Source organism: Bubalus bubalis, chromosome 20 (assembly GCF_019923935.1).
Source record: "Bubalus bubalis isolate 160015118507 breed Murrah chromosome 20, NDDB_SH_1, whole genome shotgun sequence".
Classification (NCBI taxonomy): Eukaryota; Metazoa; Chordata; class Mammalia; order Artiodactyla; family Bovidae; genus Bubalus; species Bubalus bubalis.
In genome coordinates this window covers 53,254,092-53,280,996 of record NC_059176.1, presented here as the reverse complement: position 1 = coordinate 53,280,996, position 26,905 = coordinate 53,254,092, and the positions used below count along the sequence as shown (strand labels likewise).

Sequence of the window (26,905 nt, the reverse complement as noted above, 5' to 3'; positions counted from 1 at the left end):
GATCTTCCTGCGGCTCAGTGGTAAAAAGTCCACCTGCCGATGCAGGAGAGGCGGGTTTGATCCCTGGGTTGGGAAGTTCCCCTGAGGGAGGAAATGGCAACCCACTCCAGTATTCTTGCCTGGAGAATCCCATGGACAGAGGAGTCTGGCAGACTGCAGTCCATAGCGTCATAAAGAGTCAGGCATGACTGAGTGACTAAGCGCATACACAACGTGTGTGTAGTTATTCTGTACTCATTTTGCTAGCTGTAAGCTTTATGATGAATTTTTACATTTGGATAATATTTCAGAGGAATGTGGATGAAAGTAGAATCAGTTTTTTCATAATACCAAGCTCATTAATTTTGTCCTTTATTATTAATTGTTGCCAGTTTGCATCACTGACTCGATGGACATGAGTTTGAGTAGGCTCCAGGAGTTGGTGATGGACAGGGAAACCTGGCGTGCTGCAGTCCATGGGGTCACAAAGAGTCGGACACAACTGAGTGACTGAACTGAACTGAACTGATGGAATGACTATAGTCATCTCAGCTGATGTTAAAAAAAAAAAAAAAATCTATTTCCAGTCCCATGGTGGAGTCCCTCCACTGTACAGACTGGTTCTGGAATGAATTTGCCCTAAGGATGGAATTGAAATCAAACTTTTGCTCTTTACCACCCCCACAGTAGTCATGTTAGAACATGTGACAGTGTGATTGTCCAATGTCCAAGAAGATTTTGTTGTCAGAAGAGTCTAGTGGTTTTCAACTTTGTCCTTTTTTCAGGGAACAGATTTTCTGTAGGCATCATCTTGTTGCAATGACACTGGATGCTTTCTTTGGACTTTTGTTTTAAATATGTTCCTCTGTACTAAAATTAGGGAGTCAGTCAAAGTGCTGTCGACATTACAGCAGCTTTGATATGTATGTGATCACTAAACCCTGGCAATGTTAGTTGCATAACTACTTCTATATCGGGTGGAGGAAGCCAGAATGGTGCACGTGCCTGCTAAGTCGCTCAGCCGTGTCCAAATCTTTGTGACCCCATGAACAATAGCCCACAAAGCTCCTTTTTCCGTGGGATTCTCCAGGCAAGAATACTGGAGTGAGCTTCCATTTCCTCCTCCAGGGGATCTTCCCAACTCAGGGACTGAACCTGCGTCTCCTGCACTGTAGGCATATACTTTACTGCTCGAGCCATCTGGGAAGCCACACGTCATTTTATTCTGCACTCGTTTTGCATTCAGCGTGAGGCAGCACTTTAGACTTCATGAGATAGTGCTCTTGTGTGCCTGCTGCTGCTGCTGCTAAGTCGCTTCAGTCGTGTCCGACTCTGTGCAACCCCATAGACGGCAGCCCAGCAGGCTCCCCCGTCCCTGGGATTCTCCAGGCAAGAACACTGGAGTGGGTTGCCATTTCCTTCTCCAATGCATGGAAGTGAAAAGTGAAAGTGAAGTCGCTCAGTCGTCTCCTATATTTGCACAAATTACACATTCAATAATCGCTAGCCTGTGTTGAGGTCTTGTGCGTTTCATAATAGCCTCCTAGTTGTAAGAAAAAGTACTAACCATTATGTTCTAAGAATTGCAACCTACCTCTATTTTTTTCCCCCACTTAGAAGATTATGAAGATGATGGTGAGGAAGAGGAGGACAAGGACTCGGACTCTGAAGATGTGAAAGAGGAAGTAGGTACACTTGCCCTTGATTCAGATGCTCTCCACGTTCACAATTCTCAAAGGAAAATGCCCTTTTCTATGTGCAGCTGAACCCAGAGTAAATTTTAAGGACACACTTTTGAGCTTTGCTGGTAGCTCAGCTGGTGAAGAATCTGCCTGTGATGCAGGAGACCCCAGTTCAATTCCTGGGTTGGGAAGATCCCGTGGAGAGGGAAATGGCTACCCACTCCGGTGTTCTGGGCTGGAGAATCCAGGCAAAGAGTTGACATGACTGAGTGGCTTTCACTTTGTGCTTCCACTTCAGGGCCCAAAAGATACTGATGCTCAGTTAATGACTGCTACTGTTGTCATTTCATCTTGGTAGGTCCTGTACAATCTTATTGTCACATCAGAGGCTATCCATTATTAAGGCACTAGTATTCCATCAGGATGAGCCTCAGGTAGACACTCCTGGTGGGTGTATTTAATAAGTGTGAATGGCATTCAGGCAAAGAGACCACGGAAAGATTTTCTAGGAAACTTTTTCTGGTAGATCTCCAGTATCTTTGTAAGTTAGCCTTTCCTACTCACTCTGTATACAAAGGACCACTGTGTTGTGCAACTCCATGTACCTTGGAGTTGATGTGAGCTGTATTCCTTTTGGTTGTATCATGAGCATCCTAACCAGTGGGAGAGTAGTGCCTGTTGGTCTCTATCACTGCTAACCTGTGCTATAGAGTGGAGGCCAGCAAACTTTCTAGGAGAGGTCAAATGATCATCGCTCTGGGCTTCGTGGACCTTTCAGTCTCGCAATGACTCAGCTTTGCTGTGGTGGCACAAAGGCAGCAATAGACAGATGTGCAGACAATAGGGACGGTGGGGCACAGTGTACTGACTGCATTTCTAGCAAAGACTTCCTGAACGCTGGCACCGTTGGCATTCGACCAGATAATTCTTAGCTGTGGCGGCTTGTCTTGTGCGTTGCAGGGTGTTTAGTAGGACCCCTGACCTCAGTGCGCAGGGTGCTGGTGACACCCACCACTTTGACCCCCAGTCATGAGCAAAACTGTCTCTTGTTGTTTAGTCACTAGGTCGTGTCTGACTCTTGGAGACCCCATGGACTGTGGCCCTCAGAGCTCCTCTGGGATTCTCCAGGCGAGAACACTGGAATGAGTTGCCATTTCTTTCTCCAGGGGATCTTCCTGACTTAGGGATCAGGATCAAACCCGAGTCTCCTGTATTCTCGAGTCGCCCGAGAAGCCCAAAACTGTCTCTAGGACTTGCCACATATCTCTGGGGGGGTGGGGATGGATCTCTCTGTGGTTGAGAACTCCTGCTCTAGAAAAATGATAATTCATCTATGAGTTATAATTATATCTCCATTTCTGTTGGTGGCCATGAACAAGTTCCTTCAAGTTATAGTTCCTTAATTTTGACACCAGAGAAATAAGACTGAAAAGCATGCGCTAGCTTTTACGACATTCCTGGAGATGAAGTCTGAGTTTAAAAATCTGTCTATCTATTTATCATCTATCATCTGTATGTCTATCTATCTATCTCATATCTATTTATGTACTACCTATATATCTGTCATCTATCTTTGTTGATATATCTATCATCTACTTACCTTTCTATTATGTATATATCTATTTACCTGTCTCATGTGTATCTATCTGTCTGTCAAGCTACTTATCTACCTATCATCTCTATCTGTAGTTCTATCTATTTCACCTTTATCTATCTATATATTTATCTATCTACCTGTCTATCATCTATATGCCAATTTATATATCTCACATCTGCCTACCTATCTATATCCATCTATCTAGCTCACCTGTATCTATCTGTTCATCTATCTAGCCATCCATCATTCCATCCTCCTCTCTCCCTTCTCTTCCACCTACATATCTACCTAGAGAGAAAGGGACTTTTTGCATTCTCTATCATAATAATCACCCACCTTGCTATTAGTAGTACAAGACATAGAGGGTCTGCCTCTTAGCGAGGTCTCAAAGTTAAGGCTGTTACTGATATTGTGATGTGCTCAGAGTTTTGCTGATAAACAGAATCATTTTTGAAGTCATCAGAAGCAAATTGGCTCTTTGCTGTGGCTTGCCGGTGCAGGCCTATGGAGAATTGGCTCCTTGCTGTGGCTTGCCGGTGCAGGCCTATGGAGAATTGGCTCTTTGCTGTGGCTTGCCGGTGCAGGCCTATGGAGAATTGGCTCCTTGCTGTGGCTTGCCGGTGCAGGCCTATGGAGAATTTGCTCCTTGCTGTGGCTTGCCGGTGCAGGCCTATGGAGAATTGGCTCCTTGCTGTGGCTTGCCGGTGCAGGCCTATGGAGAATTGGCTCCTTGCTGTGGCTTGCCGGTGCAGGCCTATGGAGAATTGGCTCCTTGCTGTGGCTTGCCAGTGCAGGCCTATGGAGAATTGGCTCTTTGCTGTGGCTTGCCGGTGCAGACCTATGGAGAATTGGCTCCTTGCTGTGGCTTGCCGGTGCAGGCCTATGGAGAATTGGCTCCTTGCTGTGGCTTGCCGGTGCAGGCCTATGGAGAATTGGCTCCTTGCTGTGGCTTGCCGGCGCAGGCCTATGGAGAATTGGCTCCTTGCTGTGGCTTGCCGGCGCAGGCCTATGGAGAACTTGCCGAATTATTTGAATAATACTGTGCTGCTGCAGTCATTCATCAATGCCACTTTCCCTCCCCTCTTGCGGGCTCTTTGATAACTGAATGTTTGATGCAGAGCGTCAGTAATCTCTTGTATCTGATATGAAGGGACAAGTTGCAGGCTGGTGCCTGACTTCACACAGCATGGGGTTGTGGGGTGGGGAGCTCTCAGACCATCTCCCTGCCCCCACCCCCGGCTCTGCAGATGATGGTGGGTTGGGATGGAGTGGAATCTAAACAAATAAATAAATCCAGCTGGGAAGAAAGCATAAGACAAATGAGTGAGGCCCTGGAAATAATTCATCAAGAGCCTTCAAGCCGAGGAGAAGGTGAGAAGTTAGTGTGTGAGCACACATTGTAGAGAAACAGAGGAACAGTGGAGTAAGGGCTTGATTCTGGGGGTATTGCAAGAGTCGGGGAACTGGTGCCCCAGCAAACTTGTTTTCCCCAGGAGAAGCCAGCAGCATTTTCTCCTAGATATGTGGCCAAGCCTTCCCAGGTGATACTAGTGGTAAAGAACCTGCCTGCCAATGCAGGAGACGTAAGAGATGTGGGTTTGATCCCTGGGTCAGGCAGATCTCCTGGAGGAGGAAATGGCAACCCACTCCAGTATTCTTGTCTGGAGGATCCCATGGACGGAAGAGCCTGGCGGGCTACGGTCCATAGGGTCACAAAGAGTCGGACATGAGTGAAGTGACACAGCAGCAGCAACATATGGGCAAGAAACCAAGAGTATTTATTGCTGGTCAGAGAAGTGACCCAGGACTTTATGGCCTTTTCATTTGAAAAATCTTAGTTGCTAATTGGGAGAAGTCTGTTAGAAAGAATTATTAAAAGGAACTTCTTGTATCTGTAAAGGGTATTGAGTGTGGATGCTGCTGCTGCTGCTAAGTCACTTCAGTCATGTCCGACTCTGTGCGACCCCATAGACGGCAGCCCACCAGGCTCCCCCGTCCCTGGGATTCTCCAGGCAAGAACACTGGAGTGGGTTGCCATTTCCTTCTCCAATGCATGAAAGCGAAAAGGGAAAGTGAAGTCGCTCAGTCGTGTCCGGGTGTGGATAGTCAGATGCTATTCTTTGATTGAAAAGTGTCATCATAAGGAAGGAGAAACTTACAATGAATATCAACTGGGAATTGGCCATGATTTTTCCTTCATGAAAATAAACATTAGATTTAGATAGACCCTGGAGAAGAGGATGTACAGATGTATGAATTCAAGCTCTTCCTTCCTTTTTTTCCTCCTCTTAAACTTTTTATTTCTTTCAGATATTTTCTTGGATATGATTCGTGTGTGCAGCAGCATGCTAAGTTCTTAGGGATGATACTACTACTAAGTACTAAGGATTCGCTCAGTCGTGTCCGACTCTTTGCAACCCCATGGACTGTAGCCCACCAGGCTCCTCCATCCATGGGATTCTCCAGGCAAGAGTACTGGAGTGGGTTGCCATTTCCTTTTCCAGGGGATCTTCCCGACCCAGGGATCGAACCCAGGTCTCCTGCATTGCAGGAAGACGCTTTAACCTCTGAGCCACCAGGGGAGTGAGACCCCAAAACCTATTTTCTGTTCTCCAAAATTCACCTTAACCAAATTCTAAGTAACCAAGTACATTCTATGTATTTATGACCCTGAATCTTATCTATTTGTTTAAAAAAAGTTAACTGCTAAAGAAAAACACAACTGTGAAAGACTTGGTGATATTCCAAATAAGGCCTCAAAATTTTCTCCTGCAATGAGAATACACCTTTACCTTCTAATCAAAGCCAACGTGAGTGTTACATTTTTGAAAGGCTGCTAGCTGTAATGGAGAAGTAACGAGCAGTCTCAACTTGCCAAGTGGAAGTCATAATTAGCACCCATTCTGTGGTATATGGAACTGCTGCTTCCTTAGTCCCCTCACTTGGTGACACAGAGTCCCCTCACAGGCTTCTCAGAGAGAACTGAGGGAGTATATATCTGGATACTCATTAGCTTTTCAGAAAAATATAAAGGCATGAAGCTGAAGTTATATGAAAACATTCTATGTAGAAACATCTTAAGTTCTATTTTTCAGTTACCAAAGATATTTAAAAGAAAATACCTTTACTCTTTAAAAATACTAGTGTCCTTAGTTTCCTTCTAATTCTTCACCTGAGTAGTCTCTCCAAAGAGCATGATTTACAAAATGCTCTCTCATGCATCCCTGCATCTTGGGGATGATATTGTGATACAAAAGCAAATGAGACACAATTTTTATCTTCAAAGAAATCAGTCTGGTCAACTTGGGGATTGTCTCTGCCAGAGTTCAAATTAGTCCCTTCAAAAGGGTGTTGAACTCAAATCTAATGCTGGCCAAAGTCAGTATTGGAAAGGTCCAGTCTGAGGAAGAAGGACCTTATCTGGGTTGTATGGGTTCCAGAATCCCTAAATGATGAAGCTTGTCTGGGTTGCTGTGAGTGCAGAGAAGTTGGTCTACTGATAAATAAATATAAATGGTATTTATAAAATATGCAAGGAGTTGACAACCTGCCTGAATGCCTGGAGATTCAGAGGCCAAGATTCAATCTTTAAAGACTAGAAGGGATCTCTGGGGGAATTCCCTGGTGGTCCAGTAGCTAAGACTCCAAGCTCCCAATGCAGCGGGCCAAGGTTTGATCCTTGGTTGATCAGGGAACTAGATCCCACATGCTGCAACTAAGAGCTGGTAAAGCCAAATAAATAAATAAATATTTTTTAAAAAGTAATGGTCTCTTACAAGTACTCCACTTTACTATCACACTGAGAAAGGCATCATAGACAATATATCAATGAATGGGCATGGTTCTGTTACAATAAAACTTTATTTACACAAGCAAGCAGTGGGTCATCAGTCGTGACCTATGTACATAATTGTGATTAGTTGTGGTCATCAGTTGCGACCCTATGTACCATAGCCCGCCAGGCTCCTCTCCCCATGGGGTTCTCCAGGCAAGAATGCTGGAGTTGGTTCCCATGCCCTCTTTCAGGGGATCTTCCTGTCTCAGGGAATTGAACCTGCATCTCTTATGTCTCCTGCATTGGCAGGTGGGTTCTTTATCAGTAGCACCACCTGGGAAATCCATAGATTGCTAACTTCTGCTCTAATGCTAAGTAGATCACCTAGTTAGGCTGAAACTCATGGGCTACCGAACACTCTTCACACCAGACATACTGGCCTTACTTGCTGGTGGGGAGATGCTTCTCAATGCTTTCCAGGTTGCATTTCTATTGGTGCCACCTCAGGGCATGGCTGAGGCTGGAGCAGAGATGGTGGAAGCAAGGAGGATCTGATGGACGAAGCTGAAAGGATAAGTGTTGGGATCTCTAATACCAGGCTAAGGAATTTGGGTCTGAAAATATCATTATATCAACCTCATGGGAATCTGTATTTCTTTTAATTTAAAGTTTGGAGGGAAATTGCAGAAGATGGATGAAATATTGCATTTTTATCCCCTGAATCAGGAATATAAACATTTATTTTCACAATTTATTTGATTTAGGGAAGAATAATCCAGACTCTCAGGACTCTCAGATTTTTCCTTAACTAACAAAATAGACTCCTAAACTATAGGGTAGAATCTGCACTCCCCCCCGCCACCCCATTTTATTAGGGAAATTTGATCTAGAAGAAGCACAGAGAGATGAAGAGATTAAACTGATTCTTGATGTCCTTTCTCCGTATGAATCTAGAACCTTTGGAAATAGAGAAGTGTTTGGAGGAGAGTCACCATCGCTATAAAACTATTATGAAATGATGATCTAGAAGAAGAAGTAAAGGGTCTGGGATTATTCAGTCCAATGAAGAAATGGCTGGTGGTGACTTGGTAAACTTTTTGATGTACAAAGAGATAAAGGTGTAGCCAGAGGTTACAACCTCCTCCTCAAAGCCTGGGAGTTCCAGCATCATCTTGACTCCTCCAGGCTTCCTCTTACACTTTACGCTTCAACCACCTTCTTTCTATGTAAAAGTTTTTAAAAAAATATTTTATTGAAGTATAGTTGATTTATCATGTGGTGTTAATTTCTCATGTACAGCAAAGTGATTCAGTTATACATTCATAAATGTTCTTGTTCTGTATGTGCGTGTATAGGTTTGGCCACCTTCTTTCTATAAGCAAATTTAAGCTGTTTTTGTATTTTTTTTTTGGTTAGTAATTCCTTTCCTCAAGTCTTTGCCTAGTTAGCCCTTATGATCATTTAGGTCTAGTTAAAATGTGACTTCCTCAGCTTCTTGTACCCCAGCCTCACTCATAATCACTCTACCCCCTTTCATTCTTCCCATGACATTTATCACTGTTCGAAGTCACCTTATTCATGCATTTGCTTACTTAATTCCTGTCTTCCTTCTCTCACTAGAAGGTAAGTTCTATGGGATCATGGACCTTGGTCTGTTCCATTATCTCTGGGTCTCAGTACCTAGGCTAGTACCCTTTCATAGTTGGTGCTCATTAAATGTTTGCAAAAAGAATTATTTAAATGGGTAGACAGATGAATAAAGATGACAATTATAATTATGTTGAAGAAAGTGGTGATGAGATAAAAGCAATTCTTTTATATTGTTTACCCAGTTCATCTCATTTTGCATAAATTATTTATTTGTGATGAATGTTGATAAATACTGACATGAGTGCTGACAAAAATTATCTTCTTTCTTTTTATTTAAGAAATACAATCTTACATATTAAATTATCCTTGACTAGGCTAGCCCTATAATTTGGAGGCAAGAGAACTGTGCCCATGATGCTGAAGAAGCACATCTGTAGCTTGTCTCGATATTTCTCAGGATGGCATATGTTTTGAATAAACATATGCCTGTTGGTAACATATGTTTTGAATATTCCATCACAGGATGATGACTTGGAAACAGATGTGAACAAGCTGAGCTCCAAACCTGGTCTTGACCGGCCTGAAGAAGAGCTAATGCAATACAAGGAAATGTGTCTTGAGCTCTCCTGCAGCTTTGAGGTAGGGTGTCAGCTGTGGTTCTGCTCCTTGGTGATGCCCATGGGTTCTTTGCTGGCGCTGGGAGGCCAGACAGGTTTCCACAAGGAAAGCATCACTCATTTTTAGCAATCTGCTTCTGGGATCTTTCTGAAAGAGAAGCATAAGGCTAAACACAAACGTGAGAAGGTGGCAGAGCCACAGATGCATGCAAGGGTTCTACAGTGTGGCACCGGGACCTAGGAAGGAAATAGGATGAAGGCTCACATTGCAGCCTGTTGTCTGGTGGGCAAGGTGCCTACCCCCACGCACTGATAAGCAGTGAAAATCTTGGTGATTTAACTGTCCCCTTGTCAAAATGGAAAGGTTGTACTCCTTGGCTTTCTGAAGGTGCCCAGCCTGATTCTAGGGTTTCTTTGTTAGTGGATACAAATCAAGAACCTTATACCTAGTGAAGTCAGTTCAGTGACTAGTTGCTGCTGCTAGTGCTGTTCCCACCTAATTTTAGACCTACTTTTGGACCTCCATTCTTTTCTTATGATTCTTAATAAAGCATGAATTTAGCTACTTCTAAGAGTATAAGCTAAGTCACTTATAGAAGAGAGTTAACATACTGCATTTTGCTCTAGAAAGCAGAAGGGGATCAGTGGGTAAAAGTTTCAGGGAAGGAAATTTTAGTTAAATGTAAGAAATAATATCTTAAAAATAATCAAAATCACCCACAAATGCAAAGAAGCAGCTTGGGATGCAAGGAAGCTTCTGTAAGTGAGTTGTTTGCCTAGACTGTAAATGCTTGAGGTGTCTCAGGAGGCATTCATGTAGAACTGTACTAGGCCCACTGAATGCCCCTTCCAAATGCGAGTTGCTAGGATTCTACCATTTCTATGACTCTTGAAGCTTAGACTTTCATTGACTGACCTTGGAAAAAGCTTTCCAGTTGACAGGATTTATGCTTAGCTCTGTGCCCAGAGAGTAAGGACAGGGATCGGATTGCATTCTCTGTTGGAAGGAAACAATGACATATTCTTTTCTCCTTTTAACCTGAAGGAACTGGAGTCCAAGCCTGGAGATGATCTGAATTCTGATGAGACTGAGTATGCCAATCACCATCACATTCCAACTGCTGCCTCCCCAAAGGGGCTTTGCTTGAATAAGGACCAAATCTCCGGGGGACAAGAAAAAGAAGTCCCGGTCCAAACCTCTCTTCTGAGCAGGGTGAAGATGGGGAGGTCCAGCATACATCTAACTTCCAAAAGAGGAGCTGGGATGAATTCATACCGAAATGTACACTCTAATGGTCCTGGGATAGGTTCTTCTGGAAGTGACGTCTCAGACATTCAGGCATCCTTCCGTGAGGATGCTTGGGATATGGATGCGATTTCCTGCCCAAGGATAGGTGCTTCCTTTTCCAATTCCACTAAGACTAGAGAAACTGCCGAATTCATAGATCAGCTCCTGCAGACACATCTGAAGCCTGTGGTCTTCCATGACCCCTATCTTTATATGGCCAAAGCCAGGAGAACCAGATCTGTGGCTGACTTCAGCATGATGGCATTTCCTGATTTCTGGGGACATTGTCCACCTCTCTCTGCCCAGCCTATGTTGCAACGTAAATGTGGAGTCCAAAGGTGATGGTGTTACTAACTTGGGAGCTATGTGTTTTTTTTTTGTTTTTTTTTTTTTTGCTTCTTTAGTAAATATTTTTGTAGGTGGAATGGTTGGTGCAGATAGTTCTGTTATCTTTAAAAAAATGAACATTAGTCAGGAGCATCTGAAAACCCTTAAGGACAAGCTTCCTTGATGGTCCAGTGGTTAGGACTTTACCTTCCAATGCAGGGGGTGCTGATTCAATCCCTGGTCTGGGAGCTAAGCTCCTGCATGCCAAAACACTAAAGCATAAAAACAGAAGCAATGTTGTAACAAATTCAATAAAGACTTTAAAAATAGTCCACATGAAAAAAAGAAATTAAAAAAACCTCACGACCCTTAAGAACATTTTTGCCAAATATACAAGCTTGTCTCTCTACTAGGACATTTCAGAACCAAGTATAGAGTGGTAGACCTTAAAGTGAAAGTGTTGGTTATTCAGCTGTGTCCGACTCTTTGTGACCCACCAGGCTCCTTTCTCCATGAGGTTCTCCAGGCAATAATACTGGAGTTGGTTGCTGTGCCCTCCTCCAGGTAGTGGATGTGTGTCTGCAAAATGAGTTTCTTAGATGATTCAAATGCAACTGCTTAGCTCCTGTCCATTGCAAATCCTACAAAAGGAAAAGATTATCTATTTCCACCAAACACTGGGATCATTCCCTAAAGGAAGTTCCTCAGGAAAACAAACAAACAAACAAGTGTGGATTATTTGGGGTCACTTTTCTCATTCAGTGGAGAAGGAAATGGCAACCCACTCCAGTATTCTTGCCTAGAGAATCCCATGGATGGAGGAGCTTCGTGGGCTACAGTCCACGGGTCGCAGAGTCGGACACGACTAAGTGATTTCACTTTCACTTTTCTCATTCAGTGCAAATTGGAGTCTGATCTCTCGATTCGAGGATGTGGTAGACCTCCATGCAACAGCCTCAACCTTACAGAACCTGACTTAGCTTGGGGAATAGTTTGGCTGCATCACTGAGGATTGTAAGGAAAAAATGCATCTTCCATCTTTGGGTGATGGATTATTCCCAGCATGCATGGAAGGGAGTTAGCCTTGGGAATGGCCTAGTGAGATTAAAAAGAAAGTTACTAAAGCCGAGGGGAAAAAACCCATCTTTGTGGAAAAAAATTGAGTATATATGCATTAAGTCTATGCAGTAAAGGGTGCGTAGCAGTAAGTTTTGTTAACTTATATTCAAGTTCATCAGCAAATTGATGGTGGAGCCCAAGAAATAAGTGCTCCTACTTGGTCTTTTGGCTGACGTCTCTGACCTCTCTGACCTCTCGTCTCTGACCTTACCTAAATGCTCTGTTTCCCGGGAGACCCACTGCAGGGGCTGGCTCACCTCCACACCCCCCTGGCCAGGACACTTTCCCCTGAATTCAAGCCTCGTGTTGACATATCCTTCCTCTTCTCCTACCGCTCCCTACCACAGAGACCTGGAATGGAAATTTAGGGAGGGAATCTGAAAGATTCTTAGGTATCCTTTTTTCTTGTACTTCAATCTCCCAGATATTACTGTTTCTTGGGCTTCTCAGATGGCACAGTGGTAAAGAATCCACCTGCCAGTGCAGGAGACACAGGAGACGTGGGTTTGATCCCTGGGTCAGGAAGATCCCCTGGAAGAGGAAATGGCAACCTATTCCAGTGTTTTTGCCTGGAGACTTCTATGGACAGTGGAGCCTGGCGGGCTACAGTCCATGGGGCTGTAAAGAGTCAGATTTGACTGAGCACACTTTGCTGTTTCTTAGACAAAAGATGTTTCTTAGACATAATCTTTTGGAGCGAACAGAACCAAGGAGTATAAATGATACAAAAGTTTAAGGCCTTACTGGCACCTCCCTTGAGGAGGCTAACAGTCAGCAACCCTGATGTCTCCTGTCTTAGTGCAAAGGACCCTCTTATTCCCACAGCCAGAAGCTCTCAGAGTCCTTCAGCCCGAATGCTCTTGACAAAACCCTCCTTCAAATAGACAGTTCTCCTAAAACCACAATCTGGCATCACAGCTTCGTACATTCCTACTGCTCGGTGCAGTTTTATTGTTTGGTAATGAAGGAAGGGAAGGAGGCATACTGCTTTTTGTACTCATTCAGCTGAAGGTTGGGGTATTATTGCATTTTTCTTTCATAATTCACTGATGACTCCCAAAGTGCTTTTCACATGACATAGGATGAATGGGGTAAGGAGTGAGGGCCAACCCTTAAAATGTTTCCAATTTTCCTCTCCAGGATCAAGATACTTGAGGATGTCCGGAGACTCATCCAGCCAAGTGATATTATAAATAAGGTTGTCTTCAGTTTAGATGAGCCTTGGTAGGTGGTCCTGAACATCAGTGGAGCGAGGGTGAGGGGTGGTGAGCATATTGAATAACCTTTTAATGGCATGTGAATACGAATATTTTAAGTTAGTAATCCATTCCTTCTCCTGAAAACATCATAGTGAAAATTCATGTTAAAGATCTGTAAGATAAAGCTTATCTCTAAGAAATGTCAAACTGTGTCTAAGAATAGCAGTTACTCCTATAATAATAGGTTCTTTAATTCATTTCAGGCCTTTGCAAAATTCTGCTTCTGACTGCTTGCAGTTCTTCTCCGCGTTTGAGTCCGGAAATCTTCGCAAAGCCATCCAAGTGCGTGAGTAAGTAAGGAAAGCTGCAGGGGTAGGTCCTGGCAGCTCAAGCCAGCATTTTGCAACTATCTGTCCCGTCCTCTGTTTTCAGGGACCTCACATTGATAGTTTGAAATCTATCATGGTGGGAGCATTTACAATATACAAACTGCCCAGCATGTGAAGGTTTTTTTATTTTCCTAACAGTTGATTGTTAAATGTTTACCAACACACCAGGGAACTCATTAGCTGATGTCAAGAAAGTGGGGACTTTGACTTCTCAGGTGGTCTGGTGATTAAGAATCCACCTGCCAATGCAGGGACTTGTGGGTTTGATCCCTGGTCTGGGAAGATCCCACATGCAACTCACAGATCATGTAATGATAGTGTCTATACACAAATTTCCCCAAATGTCACAAATACCTTTATGGCTTTTTTTTTTTTTCTTTTTTTAAATTCCAGAACTCTATCAAAGACCACGTACTTGGCACTTACATTAATCTAGAACTCTTCACTTCATCATCTTTTTATGGCCTTTCATGACACTGACACTGCCGTTTTTAAAAACTCAGAGTAAAGGACCCACACCCAGAATCTGTTTCCTGCTTCATGATTAGATTCTGGAGAAACATTTATTTTGGCAACAATTTTACACTGGTGATGATTTTACATTGCCTTTTCCTGATGTCATAAAATAGCAAGGACACAGTGTTATTTTGTTTTACTGTTGGTGATACTGACTTTGATTACTTGCTTAACAAGACTGGGTGCTTGAAAGAAAAAAAAAATCTGATTCAAGTCCTCCCCCTGCTTCAAACCCTATTGTGACTTTATCTTAGAATAAAGCTCAATTCTATGAAAAAGAGTGTGTCAAGGGGCAGGGATAAGACTTTTTGAAAACAAAGTAACCTGATGATAATATTAAGTTAAAACTGCATTGCCAATTTCATTGCTAAAGCTCAAAAAATAGTTTTTGGAGACATAGTGACAGGGTGGAGACACATAAGGACTTTCTGGGGTGCAGGAACTGTTCTACATATTGATCCAGTGAACTATCAGACAGGTGTGTCCAGATGAATTTGTTTAAACTCATTGAGTTGTACATTTAAGATTTGTATACTTTAGTGCATACAAGCTAAATTAATTAAAAAGGGGGGGGGCAAACACGCAGATCCTTCATTACTAGTCTAATTCATGTTTGTTGCCCTGATGGGGATTTACATATGCTATTCTAAAGGTCCATCTAGTCAAGGCTATGGTTTTTCCTGTGGTCATGTATGGATGTGAGAGTTGGACTGTGAAGAAGGCTGAGTGCCGAAGAATGGATGCTTTTCAACTGTGGTGTTGGAGAAGACTCTTGAGAGTCCCTTGGACTGCAAGGAGATCCAACCAGTCCATTCTGAAGGAGATCAGCCCTGGGATTTCTTTGGAAGGAATGATGCTAAAGCTGAAACTCCAGTACTTTGGCCATCTCATGCAGAGAGTTGACTCATTGGAAAAGACTCTGATGCTGGGAGGGATTGGGGGCAGGAGGAGAAGGGAATGACAGAGGATGAAATGGCTGGATGGCATCACTGACTCGATGGACATGAGTCTGAGTGAACTCCGGGAGTTGGTGATGGACAGGGAGGCCTGGCGTGCTGCGATTCATGGGGTTGCAAAGAGTCGGACACGACAGCGACTGATCTGATCTGATCTGATTCTACTTAATCTTTACAAACAGTACTGCAAGTTTAGACACTATTTCTAATTTTCATATGAGGAGACCGATGCTCAAAAGTCATGTCTAGCATCAGATAGTGATGGCATATCCGACCAGATGTGACCACATTTTTCTCTGGAATATAGCACACTTCTGTCTTTCAACCTGGATAGACACTTCATTGTTACTGTCATCGTTCAGTTGCTAAGTCACGTCTGGGTCTTTGTGACCCAAAGGACTGCAGCACGCCAGGCTCCTCTGTCCTCCACTATCTCCTGGAGTTTGCTCAAATTCATGTCTGTAGGGTTTGCTTGATCTCCTTGCAGTTCAAGGGACTCTCAAGGGTTTTCTCCATCACCACAATTCAAAAGCATCAATTCTTTGGCACTCAGCCTCCTTTATGGTCCAAGTCTGACATCCGTACATGACTACTTGAAGCTTTATTACTGTTTAATAAAAAGATGTGCTCTAATTGTATAACTGACTCCTTTAATACCAGGATACTGCTTCCCTGTCTTTAAATTTCTAGAGCCCGTGTCCAAAATTGTGAGACAAGGATGAAAACTAAAGCTTACCAGCCAACTAAGATCCTGGGTCTTAGATCTGTCATCCAGAACCTGAGATGTGTGGATTCCTCATTGTTGGAAGTTCTCTTGAAGGCTTTTAACCCACCCATTTTGCTTCTGCCTTTGCAGGTTTGAGTATGACTTACTGGTCAATGCTGATGTGAATAGCACGCAGCACCAGCAGTGGTTCTACTTCAAGGTGAGCGGTATGAGGGCCGCTGCCCCCTACCGCTTCAACATCATCAACTGTGAGAAGCCCAACAGCCAGTTCAATTACGGTATGTGCACTCAGGGAGAGAGACTTTCACAACAATACCAAAAATGATGTCACTTTTGAGTGTTGGACCAAGCTCTGCTTGGGTTGCATAGGGTTTGAAGTTGGGATGGTATGTTTTGGTTAAGCTAAATGGCAAGAAAGCCGCCAACCTAGAGCACATTTCCACTGTGGGAGGGGAATGGGAAAGTCTCCTTCTGCCATGCAATGTAACTAAAGGAAGTCCCCTGCATATGAACCTTTAAGTTGCAAACTTTCCAAGATGTAAACGTGCATTTGCACATCCAGTCACTTAAGTTAGTTCACATGTGTGGTGTACATTGTCACCCCCATGTATCCTATATAAATAGTTGTTCTTTTGTGTACTGTCCGCAGTATCTTTATCTCAAGCCCATGATGAGTGGAAGCAAGTGTAAAACAGTGGTGATGTAGCTGGTACATGACAATCCAGGAATCACTGGATCATTTTTTATTTTTTTTCAAGAGAGTAGATAGAACTGAATCTAGCAAGGAATCAGAACCTATGCCATCAATATTAAGTATGAGTGACATTGCAGCTTGACCTCCATCTCCTATTGCTGACAATCCTTCAGCTCTACCATCTCCCACCTTCTCTCCCTCCTCCATCAGTAACTCTTCTGGCCTGTTCACTTGATTCCAGCCCCTGTATGCCAGCTATTGTACTGTATTACTGTACTTTTCAAGGTACTGCTTATGAGATTAAAATTAAAAAAAAAAAGAAGATTTGTCTGTGCTATGTGTAATTTGTGTGCAAAGTATCATAAACCTATTACAGTACAGTACTATATAATTGATGATGGTAGTTGGGTACTTAGGCTAACTTATTGGACTTATGAACAAATTGGACTTAGGAATGCTCTCTTGAAACAGAATTCGTCTATATGTAGGGGACTTATTGTACCTCACGTAACTTTTCACAACTACCTGCCTCCCTGTCTCAGCTTGAACTTTTTGAAGTCAGTGAACCCTCTCACTTATCCCTTCTCTCCAGCTCGTGAACCCCCCAGGAGCACACGCATTGCTCTGTTTGTGCCAGACAGGCAAACAGCACAATTCAACGGGACAACGCTCATTTATACTCTCAGAAAACAGTGGAGAACGTTTAAATTCTCCCTAACACCTGTGGCCATTTTAGAGGAGGCATTCAAGGGACAAAGAGTGATTAGGAGCCCATATTTATCTTGAATGTGTCTAGAAACTGGAAGTTCTGCCTGTTACTGTTGGCTCATATACTGATGCACTGAGTGGCTTTGAGGAAAGAAAAAGTATTCCCACATATCCAGGCTCGAGCACAGGATGTTGCGTCTGTCTGGCAGTGATGAAATAGACTTTTGCTGGTATAGAAAGAGAAAAGGGAATCCTTGACTCCTGAATTCACTTGCTGTAGCTGTTGTAATAAGTTGTCTCATATTTTGTGGTTTTAAAGAAGACAAATGTATTCTTTTACAGTTCCGAAGTCCACAAGTCCCAAATCAGTTTCCCTGGGCTTAAGTCGAGGTGTTGGAAGGCTTCCTCTGGACAGTGTAGCAGATTATTTATTTTTGTTCTCCAGCTTTCAGAGCTGTATTCCTCACATTCCTTGGCTCATGGCCCTTTCCACCATCTTCAGCGTCAGAGCATCTTCAAATCTCTCTGCTTCAGTCACATTGCTTCTCCTCTAAACTCAAACCTCTCCCAGCCTCTCTCTTGGAAAGACATGTGTGATTGAATTTAGGGACAACCAGGATCTCCTCCTCTCAAGATACTTAATTTAATCATATCCACAAAGTCTCTTTTGTCATAGAAGGTTAACACACAGCTCCCAAGGGTTAAGACCAGGGTATCTTTTTTATTTTTCAGATACTCCTAATTTTATTTTATTTATATATTTATTTATTTTTGGCCACACAGTGTGACATGAGAGATCTTAGTTTCCGAAAGTGTTAGTCGCTCAGTCATGTCTGACTCTTTGCAAACCCATGTGGTTAGCCTGTCAGGCTCCCCTGTCCATGGAATTCTCCAGGCAAGAATACTGGAATAGGTTGCCATTCCATTTTCCAGAAGATCTTTCTGACTCAGGGATAGAACCCTGCTCTCCTGCATTGCAAGCATATTCTTTATTGTCTGAGCCACCAGGGAAGCCCAGGATCAAGCTTGTACCCCCTGCATTTGGAAGTTCAGAGTCTTAACTACTGGACTGCCAGGGAAGGCCCAAGATCTGGGTATGTTCCAGGGCTGTTATTCAGCCTACCACAACTCTCCTTTCCTTTTTTCCCCCCTCATGGATTAATCCTGCCTTTATTTTGTGTAGGGATGCAGCTGACTCTGTATTCCATGAAGGAGGCTCTTCTTGGCAAGCCCACCTGGGTACGGACAGGCTACGACATCTGTTATTACAAGTAAGTTAGACTGTTAGCTTCCCTTGCTCTTTCATTCTCTCTCAACTTCCTACTTCTCCATTCTAAAAAATGTCTTTAAAAATATTTATTTGCTATTTATTAATTTCTCCGTGACAGGTCTTAGTTGTGGCATACAGGATCTAGTTCCCTGACCAGGGACTGAACCTGGGCTCCCTACATTGGGAGCATGGAGTCTTAGCCACTGGACCACCAGGGAAGTCCTTCCTGCTTCTCCATTTTAATCTTATAAACCTGATCAATCTGTGCTTTTCTGGTTTACTCATCACCCTATCAATGACAAATGTTGTGTCTTTCAGAAGCATAAGCATGTTAAATGACACCCACAGTAGACCACAAGAAATATCTTTTGGTTTTGTGAAAAGTCATTTATTCTTATTTAAACACATCAAAACCGTTAGACCTTGTGGTTGGATACAGACTCAACCTAGGACTAGCGCATCAGCCTTCAGTTTCTTTCCTATTTCCATTTGTCTCAGTGAACAAAAATGTCTCGGATATTCTGGCTTATTCTTATCCATCCTGCAGTTCAGTTTTCCAAAGTAGGTAAGCGTGAATATGTGACAAACACACTTGAGTAACTATTCCTCCACAGCAAATAGCGTTTTGGAAAAAAGTAAAAGAGAAAAGTATTTTCAGAATTCATCTTCAACTCTTGATCAGTAGCCAGTTTCATCAATTTATCCTGTAAAGTTGTAATGAAATTTGAATTATCCATGTATTTTGATAAAACAAATTCATTCCAGGCCCATGAATTGCTTATTTGTGCAGTTTCCTTTGATAGAAAATAAAATAGAAATTCATAAGACAAAAAAAAAAAAAAAAAAAGAGAGATAGGAATTGCAGACAGGTAGAAGTGATGTAATTAATTATTAGCTCATTGCTGCTGCTGCTGCTGCTAAGTTGCTTCAGTCGTGCCCAACTCCGTGCGACCCCATAGATGGCAGCCCACCAGGCTCCCCCGTCCCTGGGATTCTCCAGGCAAGAATACTAGAGTGGGTTGCCATTTCCTTCTCCATTAAAACTAGCTCATTGCTAGTTTCTTGTAAAAATTGATAGGCTACTACCTATTTTCTGGGATAAAGTAAGTTGTATCTGTTTCTGAGATGACAAGGGGCCCTGGAGAATATTATCAGGCATTGGAGAGTTTAGGATTGTTATAAATATCAAAAAGAAAGAGAGTGAAAAATGCTTATGCCTCTTGGTTTTTGAGACTGTGAGGATGGGAGCGTTGTCAGAGAGGAAGGTCTAAAGCCTTATTACTCTATCAGACATAAGGGCAAACATCACCACAAAGCAAGGACAGTCTATAAGGCACAGAGCTGGGCTAACAGTTTATATTAATAATAAAAGAGTCGACAGCCTTCAGTCTTGCATGTATTAGAATATGGACCTGGGTAGGCTAGTATTTTCCTTATATTCTTCAGAACAATAGCAAAATCATACACTTTTATTTATTTTCCATAGCAGTTACTTTCTTGCCCACCTAGCTACAGACTCTTAGGATATTTTTATGGTCTACAGAGACTGAGACTAAAATCACCTTACGGTGATAGGAGCCATAGCTGCAGTGGAAAATAATGAAAGATAAATTTGGATGTTGGTGTATCAAGAATAACTTTAGACTTCCCTGGTGGTCCAGTAGTTAAGAGTCCACCTGCCAATGCAAGGAACACGGGTTCAATCCCTTGTCCAAGAAGATCCCACGTCCCATGGGGGAACTGAGACTGCATGCCACAACTACTGAAGCCTACCTGCCCTAGAGCCTGTACTCTGCCACAGGAAAAGCCACCGCAGTGAGAAGCCTGCACATCGCAAATAGAGAAAACCCAGGCAGCAATGAAGACCCAGCACAGGGGTCTGAAAAATAAAAAGCCAATAAAATACATAAATATATGAAAAGTTTTAGAAAGGAATAACTTTTAAGTGTCCTTAAATCAGATCAGATCAGATCAGATCAGTCGCTCAGTCGTGTCGGACTCTTTGCAACCCCATGAATCGCAGCACGCCAGGCTTCCCTGTCCATCACCAACTCCCGGAGTTCACTCAGACTCACATCCATCGAGTCAGTGATGCCATCCAGCCATCTCATCCTCTGTCGTCCCCTTCTCCTCCTGCCCCCAATCCCTCCCAGCATCAGAGTCTTTTCCAATGAGTCAATTCTTCGCACGAGGTGGCCAAAGTACTGGAGTTTCAGCTTTAGCATCATTCCTTCCAAATAAATCCCAGGGCTGATCTCCTTCAGAATGGACTAGTTGGATCTCCTTGCAGTCCAAGGGACTCTCAAGAGTCTTCTCCAACACCACAGTTCTAAAGCATCAGTTCTTTGGTGCTCAGCCTTCTTCTTCACAGTCCAACTCTCACATCCATACATGACCACAGGAAAAACCATAGCCTTGACTAGACGAACCTTTGTTGGCAAAGTAATGTCTCTGCTTTTGAATATGCTATCTAGGTTGGTCATAACTTTCCTTCCAAGGAGTAAGCATCTTTTAATTTCATGGCTGCAGTCACCATCTGTAGTGATTTTGGAGCCCAGAAAAATAAAGTCTGACACTGTTTCCACTGTTTCCCCATCTATTTCCCATGAAGTGGTGGGACCGGCCTAAATAAGCATGAAAAACCCAGCTTGCAGCAGGCTTGGATCTGTAGCTTAGTAGGAGACTGCTGCTGCTGCTGCTGCTAAGTTGCCTCAGTCATGTCCGACTCTGTGCAACCCCATAGACAGCAGTCCACTAGGCTCCTCTGTCCCTGGGGGTCTCCAGGCAAGAACACTGGAGTGGGTTGCCATTTCCTTCTCCAATGCATGAAAGTGAAAAGTGAAAGTGAAGTCACTCAGTCGTGCCCGACTCTTAACGACCCCATGGACTGGAGCCTACCAGGCTCCTCCGTCCATGGGATTTTCCAGGCAAGAGTACTGGAGTTGGGTGCTGAGACTAGACAAGCATTAACTTTCAGCATCCTCTGGGGAGTAGGGGTGAAGAGGGAATAGCTCCCCCTAGAGGCTTCTTCCTTGGAGGGGGATAAAGCATCAGCTTAAGGGGACTAAGCATTTGCCCAGAAGAGAAGGAAGCAGAGCCTTGGCCTAAAGAATGCCTGTGTTAATGTTAATAGCTTTTAGATTCATTAACAAGACAATTGTTATGTGATTAAAGAGCAACAGAGGGGTAACATGAAAACCATGCATGTGTAATGTAATTCATTTTTCATCTTCCAATCATGAATCCAAGCAGATGAATGGATAAGATTGCTACACAGTCACGTAGCTTGTTTTACAATGATTGGCCACATTGTGTTAACATATTTCCAATAATGTGATCTAACAACAGGATAGATATGTGTATCTCTATTCAACCACAAATCAGAGTAATTTTCCCTAAGGTAAAATGCCTTAGATTAGAAAATGTATTTGTTTCCCTCTTTTACTTATCACAATCTTTTTTAAAATATATGGTATTTTATTGAAACATGTATAATATCATATATGAAACAAGTCGCCAGTCCAGGTTCGATGCACGATACTGGATGTTTGGGGCTGGTGCACTGGGATGACCCAGAGGGATGGTACGGGGAGGGAGGAGGGAGGAGGGAGGAGGGTTCAGAATGGGAAACAAGTGTATACCTGTGGTGGATTCATGTTGATATATGGCAAAACCAATACAATATTCTAAAGTTAAAAAATAAAATTAAATTAAAAAAAAAATAAAAACAAAAAAAAGAAAAAGAAAGAGTGAAAAAAAAAAAAGACAGTACCTCTCCATTAAAGCTTACATATTCAGCATATAAGTAAGTCTATGTTGAAATAAAAGAGTATAATGTTGGTTTTGGAAAAAAAAAATATATATGGTATTTTATTGCAATTAATTGCATCTTCTTTCTATTAGAGTGAATCATTGACTTTTAATTTTTTTACTGGAGTATAATTCCTTTTCAATGTTGTGTTAGTTTCTACTGTACAATGACGTGAATCAGCTATACGTATGTATATATCTCCTCCCTTTCGAGACTCCCACTCCCCTCCCACCCTCCCCGCCCCACCCCTGTAGGTCATCACAGAGCACTGAGCTGAGCTTCCTGTGTTTACCGCAGCTTCCCACTAGCTGTCTGTTTTACACATGGGAATGCATATATGTCAGACTTAATCTCGCTATTTGTCTCACCGCCCCCTTTTCCCTCCTGTGTCCCTAGGTCTGTTCTCCTATGTCTGTTCTCTAATTCCTGCCCCACAAACAGGCTCATCTGTACTATCTTTCTACATTCCATGAAAAAGTGAAAGTGAAGTCGCTTAGTTGTGTCCGACTCTTTGTGACCCCATGGACTGTAACCTATCAGGCTCCTCCGACCATAGGATTTTCTAGGCAAGAATTCTGGAGTGGGTTGTCATTTCCTTCTCCAGGGGAATCTTCCTGACCCAGGGATCGAACCCGGGTCTCCTGCATTGCAGGCAGATGCTTTACCATCTGAGCAGCCATATGCATTAATATATGATAATTTTTCACTCTGCTCTAGAAGATTATTTTTTTTTTCATCCCTGCTTTTATTCTGTCTAACATATTTATTTGGGACAATTTTGCCTCCTTTATCTTTGTCTCCGATGTGTCATCAGATGCTCAGAAGTCCTTTGACTGTTTACATTCTTAGATTTAGTACCACGTTCTAAAGGATCGGCTAGGTGCTTGTTGTGGAAAGAACCGTGAGCCATGGTACCTGAGTATATCTATGGGAAGGTGAAAGGAAAAAAGAGAGCACTCAAGAAGAATGGGATATTCATTTCCCTTAAAAAGTGATAGAAATAATGATCAATTAAGGAAATGGGCTGACTGCTTTTTGGGTTGGAGCATTATCACTTAAAAAGTGATCTCCAAAGTATTTTGATAACATATTAATCCATGGATTTTTAAAAATGATTTATTTATTTATTTGTGGCTGTGGCGAGTCTTCACTGCTGAGCACGGGCTTTCTCTAGTAGAGGTGACTGGGGGCTACTCGGTAGTTGCGGTGTGCAGGCTTCTCTTTGCAGTGGCTTCTCTTGTGGCAGAGCACGGTCCCTAGGCATGCAGGCTCACCAGCTGTGGCTCACGGGCTTAGTTGCTCAATGGCATGTGGGATCCTCCCAGATTAGGGATTGAACCTGTGTCCCCTGCATTGGCAGGTGGATTCTTAACCAATGGACCAGCAGAGAAGCCCCAATCCATGGACTTTTATAATTTGTTCACAATTTTTAAAATTCAGTTATATAAATCTTGCTGTACTAGTATATTATGTACCCTTAGAAAACATGCAAAAAGTTTAGAATTTTAAATCATGGGGAAAAGATGAGAAAAATAATTTAAAATTTAAATCTTTAAATTTTAAATGTAAAATTATTATATTTTTATACTATTGATAACTCGGGGCATCCTGTACCCTTAAAGTTGACCATAAAAAATATAGTTGTAAGGTGTCTGGTGGATAATTTTGAAAAATTGTGGTTAACTCCCCAGATCTAATTAGTGAATTTTTATGCAAATAAGAATTCTTGAGAAAGAGCTAGTATTAAGGGTAGGAGGTAGATCATGTCAGTTCTTCCATTCTCTTTGTCATTCGTGCTTAAAATGTAATATTATTATCAGTCTCTGAATTCCAAGCTGAATTTAGAAAAAATGAATTGTCTGTATTGTAGGGTTTAATTTAGATAATATAATCTGTAAATCCACTTGAGAAGTCTTCTGAAAATTTAAATACGTTACGTTGCTGGAAAGTGAAAGTGAAGTTGCTCAGTCCTGTCCGACTCTTTGCGACCCCGTGGAGGTCATGGAGCCCAACAGGCTCCTCCATCCGTGGAACTCTCCAGGCAAGAATACTGGAGTGGGTTGCCATTAGAGATGGTGAGCTATTCCCATCCCTCCCTCAGGAAGCCTCCTGTGTAGCAATCCATACTTAACTATCTGACATATGAAAACCATCGATATGCAATGTAATATATTTTTCATATTCTAGCCCTGGAAAACAACAGAGAAGAATGGATAACACTGTTACACTATTGTTGCAGGCAGGGGGACCCCTTCCAGGACCCGAGAGTGGGTTCTTGTCTAACGCTGGGAAGTGAATTGTCCAAGGAGACATTGACAAATCAGGAGAGTTTATTGATAAGGTGGGGCCCAGGTGGAGAGCAGGGTGAGGGAACCCAGGAGGACTGCTCTGATAGTTCGCCATCTCAGTTTTTACGGTGATGGGATTAGTTTCCGGGTTGTCTCTGGCCAATCATTCTGACTTGGGTTCCTTTCTGGTAGTGTGTGCATTGCTCAACCAATATGGAGTCCAGCGAGAAGGATGCTAGGAGGTTGACTGCACATGCAGTGTCTCCTTTTGCCCTTTGCTGAATTCTTCTGGTGGATGATGGCTTGTTAGTTCCATTATTCCTTACCAGGACCTCCTGTTAGGAGGTCACACAAGAGCTCTGCCGTCGCGCATCCTTGCCGGGGATAACTCATGCCAGTAGTTGCTGGGGTGCCTAGTCAGGGCGGGTGGTCTCAGCCAGTGTTTTTCCTAACTCTCACATCTAGCTTGTTTCACAATGATTCATCACAGTGGGTTGATGTGCAGAGCATACCGCAGCAGTGTCAACCCTTATGTTAAACCTTAGGCAACTTTGTTTCTTTCTGCTAAGACCACCATACATTTAAAGGGGAATTCTCACATCTTCTCCCCACATTCAGTTGGTTTGATCTTTCTGCCCCTTCCCTGGAGTACCTCCTTCCCACCCCCTCGCCCACCCACCTTACAGACCACTAAAGCCAGAAAACCAAAAGGGATCCCTCGGAGGGAAGAAAGAAATGGGCAGGCTTGTTTTTCCATGGCTCTCATAAAAGTAAGCCAGGGCAGTTTTAGTTTCTGCTTTATTTACTTCCCCGAGGTCTGCTTCTTCTCGAACGTACACAGCTGCACACCTTTTTGAATTCTCTCTCAGCTCTGGTCTAAAGTATTTTTTTTTTTTTTTTTTTGCCAAAGGGCAGAGGGAGAGGAGCTGCCCACTCAGAGTGGCCATGTAATACACCACGGCTGATCTCTTCTGACATTTATCTCTGCTTGTGAGAGGGGACGGAACAGCTCACTCATGAAGATGAATGTCATACAAGAGCTCTGCCGTTGCGCACTCTAGCTGGGGATCTCAGGAGAGATATTTGGTGCTCTCCAGAATATTAGAAACGCCACAGACACAGGGCAGCCCGGTGACTTGTCAGCTCTTCTTTGTTAGATCCTGTTAAGTGAAATGATACACCCATGTTAAACAGAGCCATCGTCATTATGAGATTATCTAATTCCCTTTCTGTCTTGGCATTTACTTCTTACACACACACACACAGGAAAAAAAAAAAAAGAGGCTTCCCAAAAATAAAATAAAAAATATGACTTCCTGGCCTGTTTTAAAGTACAAACGGAAATAGATGGAGTTCATAACTATGCATTTGTGTATTTTGCTCCTTGCTTCATTGAAGGCTTTATGATTATAAAAGTGCAGATCCTTCCAAAGATAAATGGTTCAGAGAATGAAAAAGCAGAGGGGAGCCTTTTAACTGTGGAATGACTGTTCTCTCCTTATTATCCTTGACCCAAGATGACATATCCAGGGGGCTTCCCAGATGATAGCTCAGTTGGTAAAGAAACCTCCTGCAATGCAGGAGACTCCAGTTTGATTCCTGGGTCTGGAAGATCCACTGGAGAAGGGATAGGCTACCCCCTTCTTTATTCTTAGCCTTCCCTGGTGGCTCAGCTGGTAAAGAATCCTCCTGCAATGCCGGAGACCTGGGTTCGATTCCTGGGCTGGAAAGATCCCCTGGAGAAGGGAAAGGGAACCCAGTCCAGTATTCTGGCCTGGGGAATTCCATGGACTGTATAGTTCATGGAGTCACAAACAGTCAGACCTGACTGAGTGACTTTCACTTTCCCAGATGGCACTAGTGGTAAAGAACTCGCCTGCCAGTGCGGGAGACATAAGAGATGCAGGTGTGATGCCTGGGTCGGGAAGGTCCCCTGGAGGAGAGCATGGCAACTCACTCCAATATTCTTGCCTGAAGAATCCCTTGGACAGAGGAGCCTGGGGGGCTACAGTCCATAGGGTCGCACAGAGTTGGACATGACTGCAGATGGTGATTGCAGCCATGAAATTAAAAGACACTTACTCCTTGGAAGGAAAGTTATGACCAACCTAGACAGCATATTGAAAAGCAGAGACATTACTTTGCCAACAAAGGTCCATGTAGTCAAGGCTATGGTTTTTCCAGTGGTCATGTATGGATGTGAGAGTTGGACTGTGAAGAAGGCTGAGCACCGAAGAATTGATGCTTTTGAACTGTGGTGTTGGAGAAAACTCTTGGGAGTCCCTTGGACTGCAAGGAGATCCAACCAGTCCATCCTAAAGGAGATCAGTCCTGGGTGTTCATTGGAAGGACTGATGCTGAAGCTGAAACTCC

At 43.1% G+C, this 26,905-nt stretch overlaps 1 protein-coding gene across 2 annotated transcripts in view; it reads left to right on the top strand.

The window, feature by feature from the left end:
• Positions 1-26,905, top strand: part of AGBL1 (AGBL carboxypeptidase 1) — a 935,290-nt gene that overhangs the window by 171,417 nt on the left and 736,968 nt on the right. For both annotated transcript variants that reach the window (XM_006072797.4, XM_045163819.1), the window contains 7 exons: positions 1,597-1,664; positions 9,146-9,262; positions 10,286-10,866; positions 13,115-13,198; positions 13,437-13,523; positions 15,891-16,039; positions 18,347-18,434. In XM_006072797.4, coding sequence (XP_006072859.4) covers positions 1,597-1,664; positions 9,146-9,262; positions 10,286-10,866; positions 13,115-13,198; positions 13,437-13,523; positions 15,891-16,039; positions 18,347-18,434 — 1,174 coding nt within the window. The remainder of the gene's footprint in view (positions 1-1,596; positions 1,665-9,145; positions 9,263-10,285; positions 10,867-13,114; positions 13,199-13,436; positions 13,524-15,890; positions 16,040-18,346; positions 18,435-26,905) is intronic.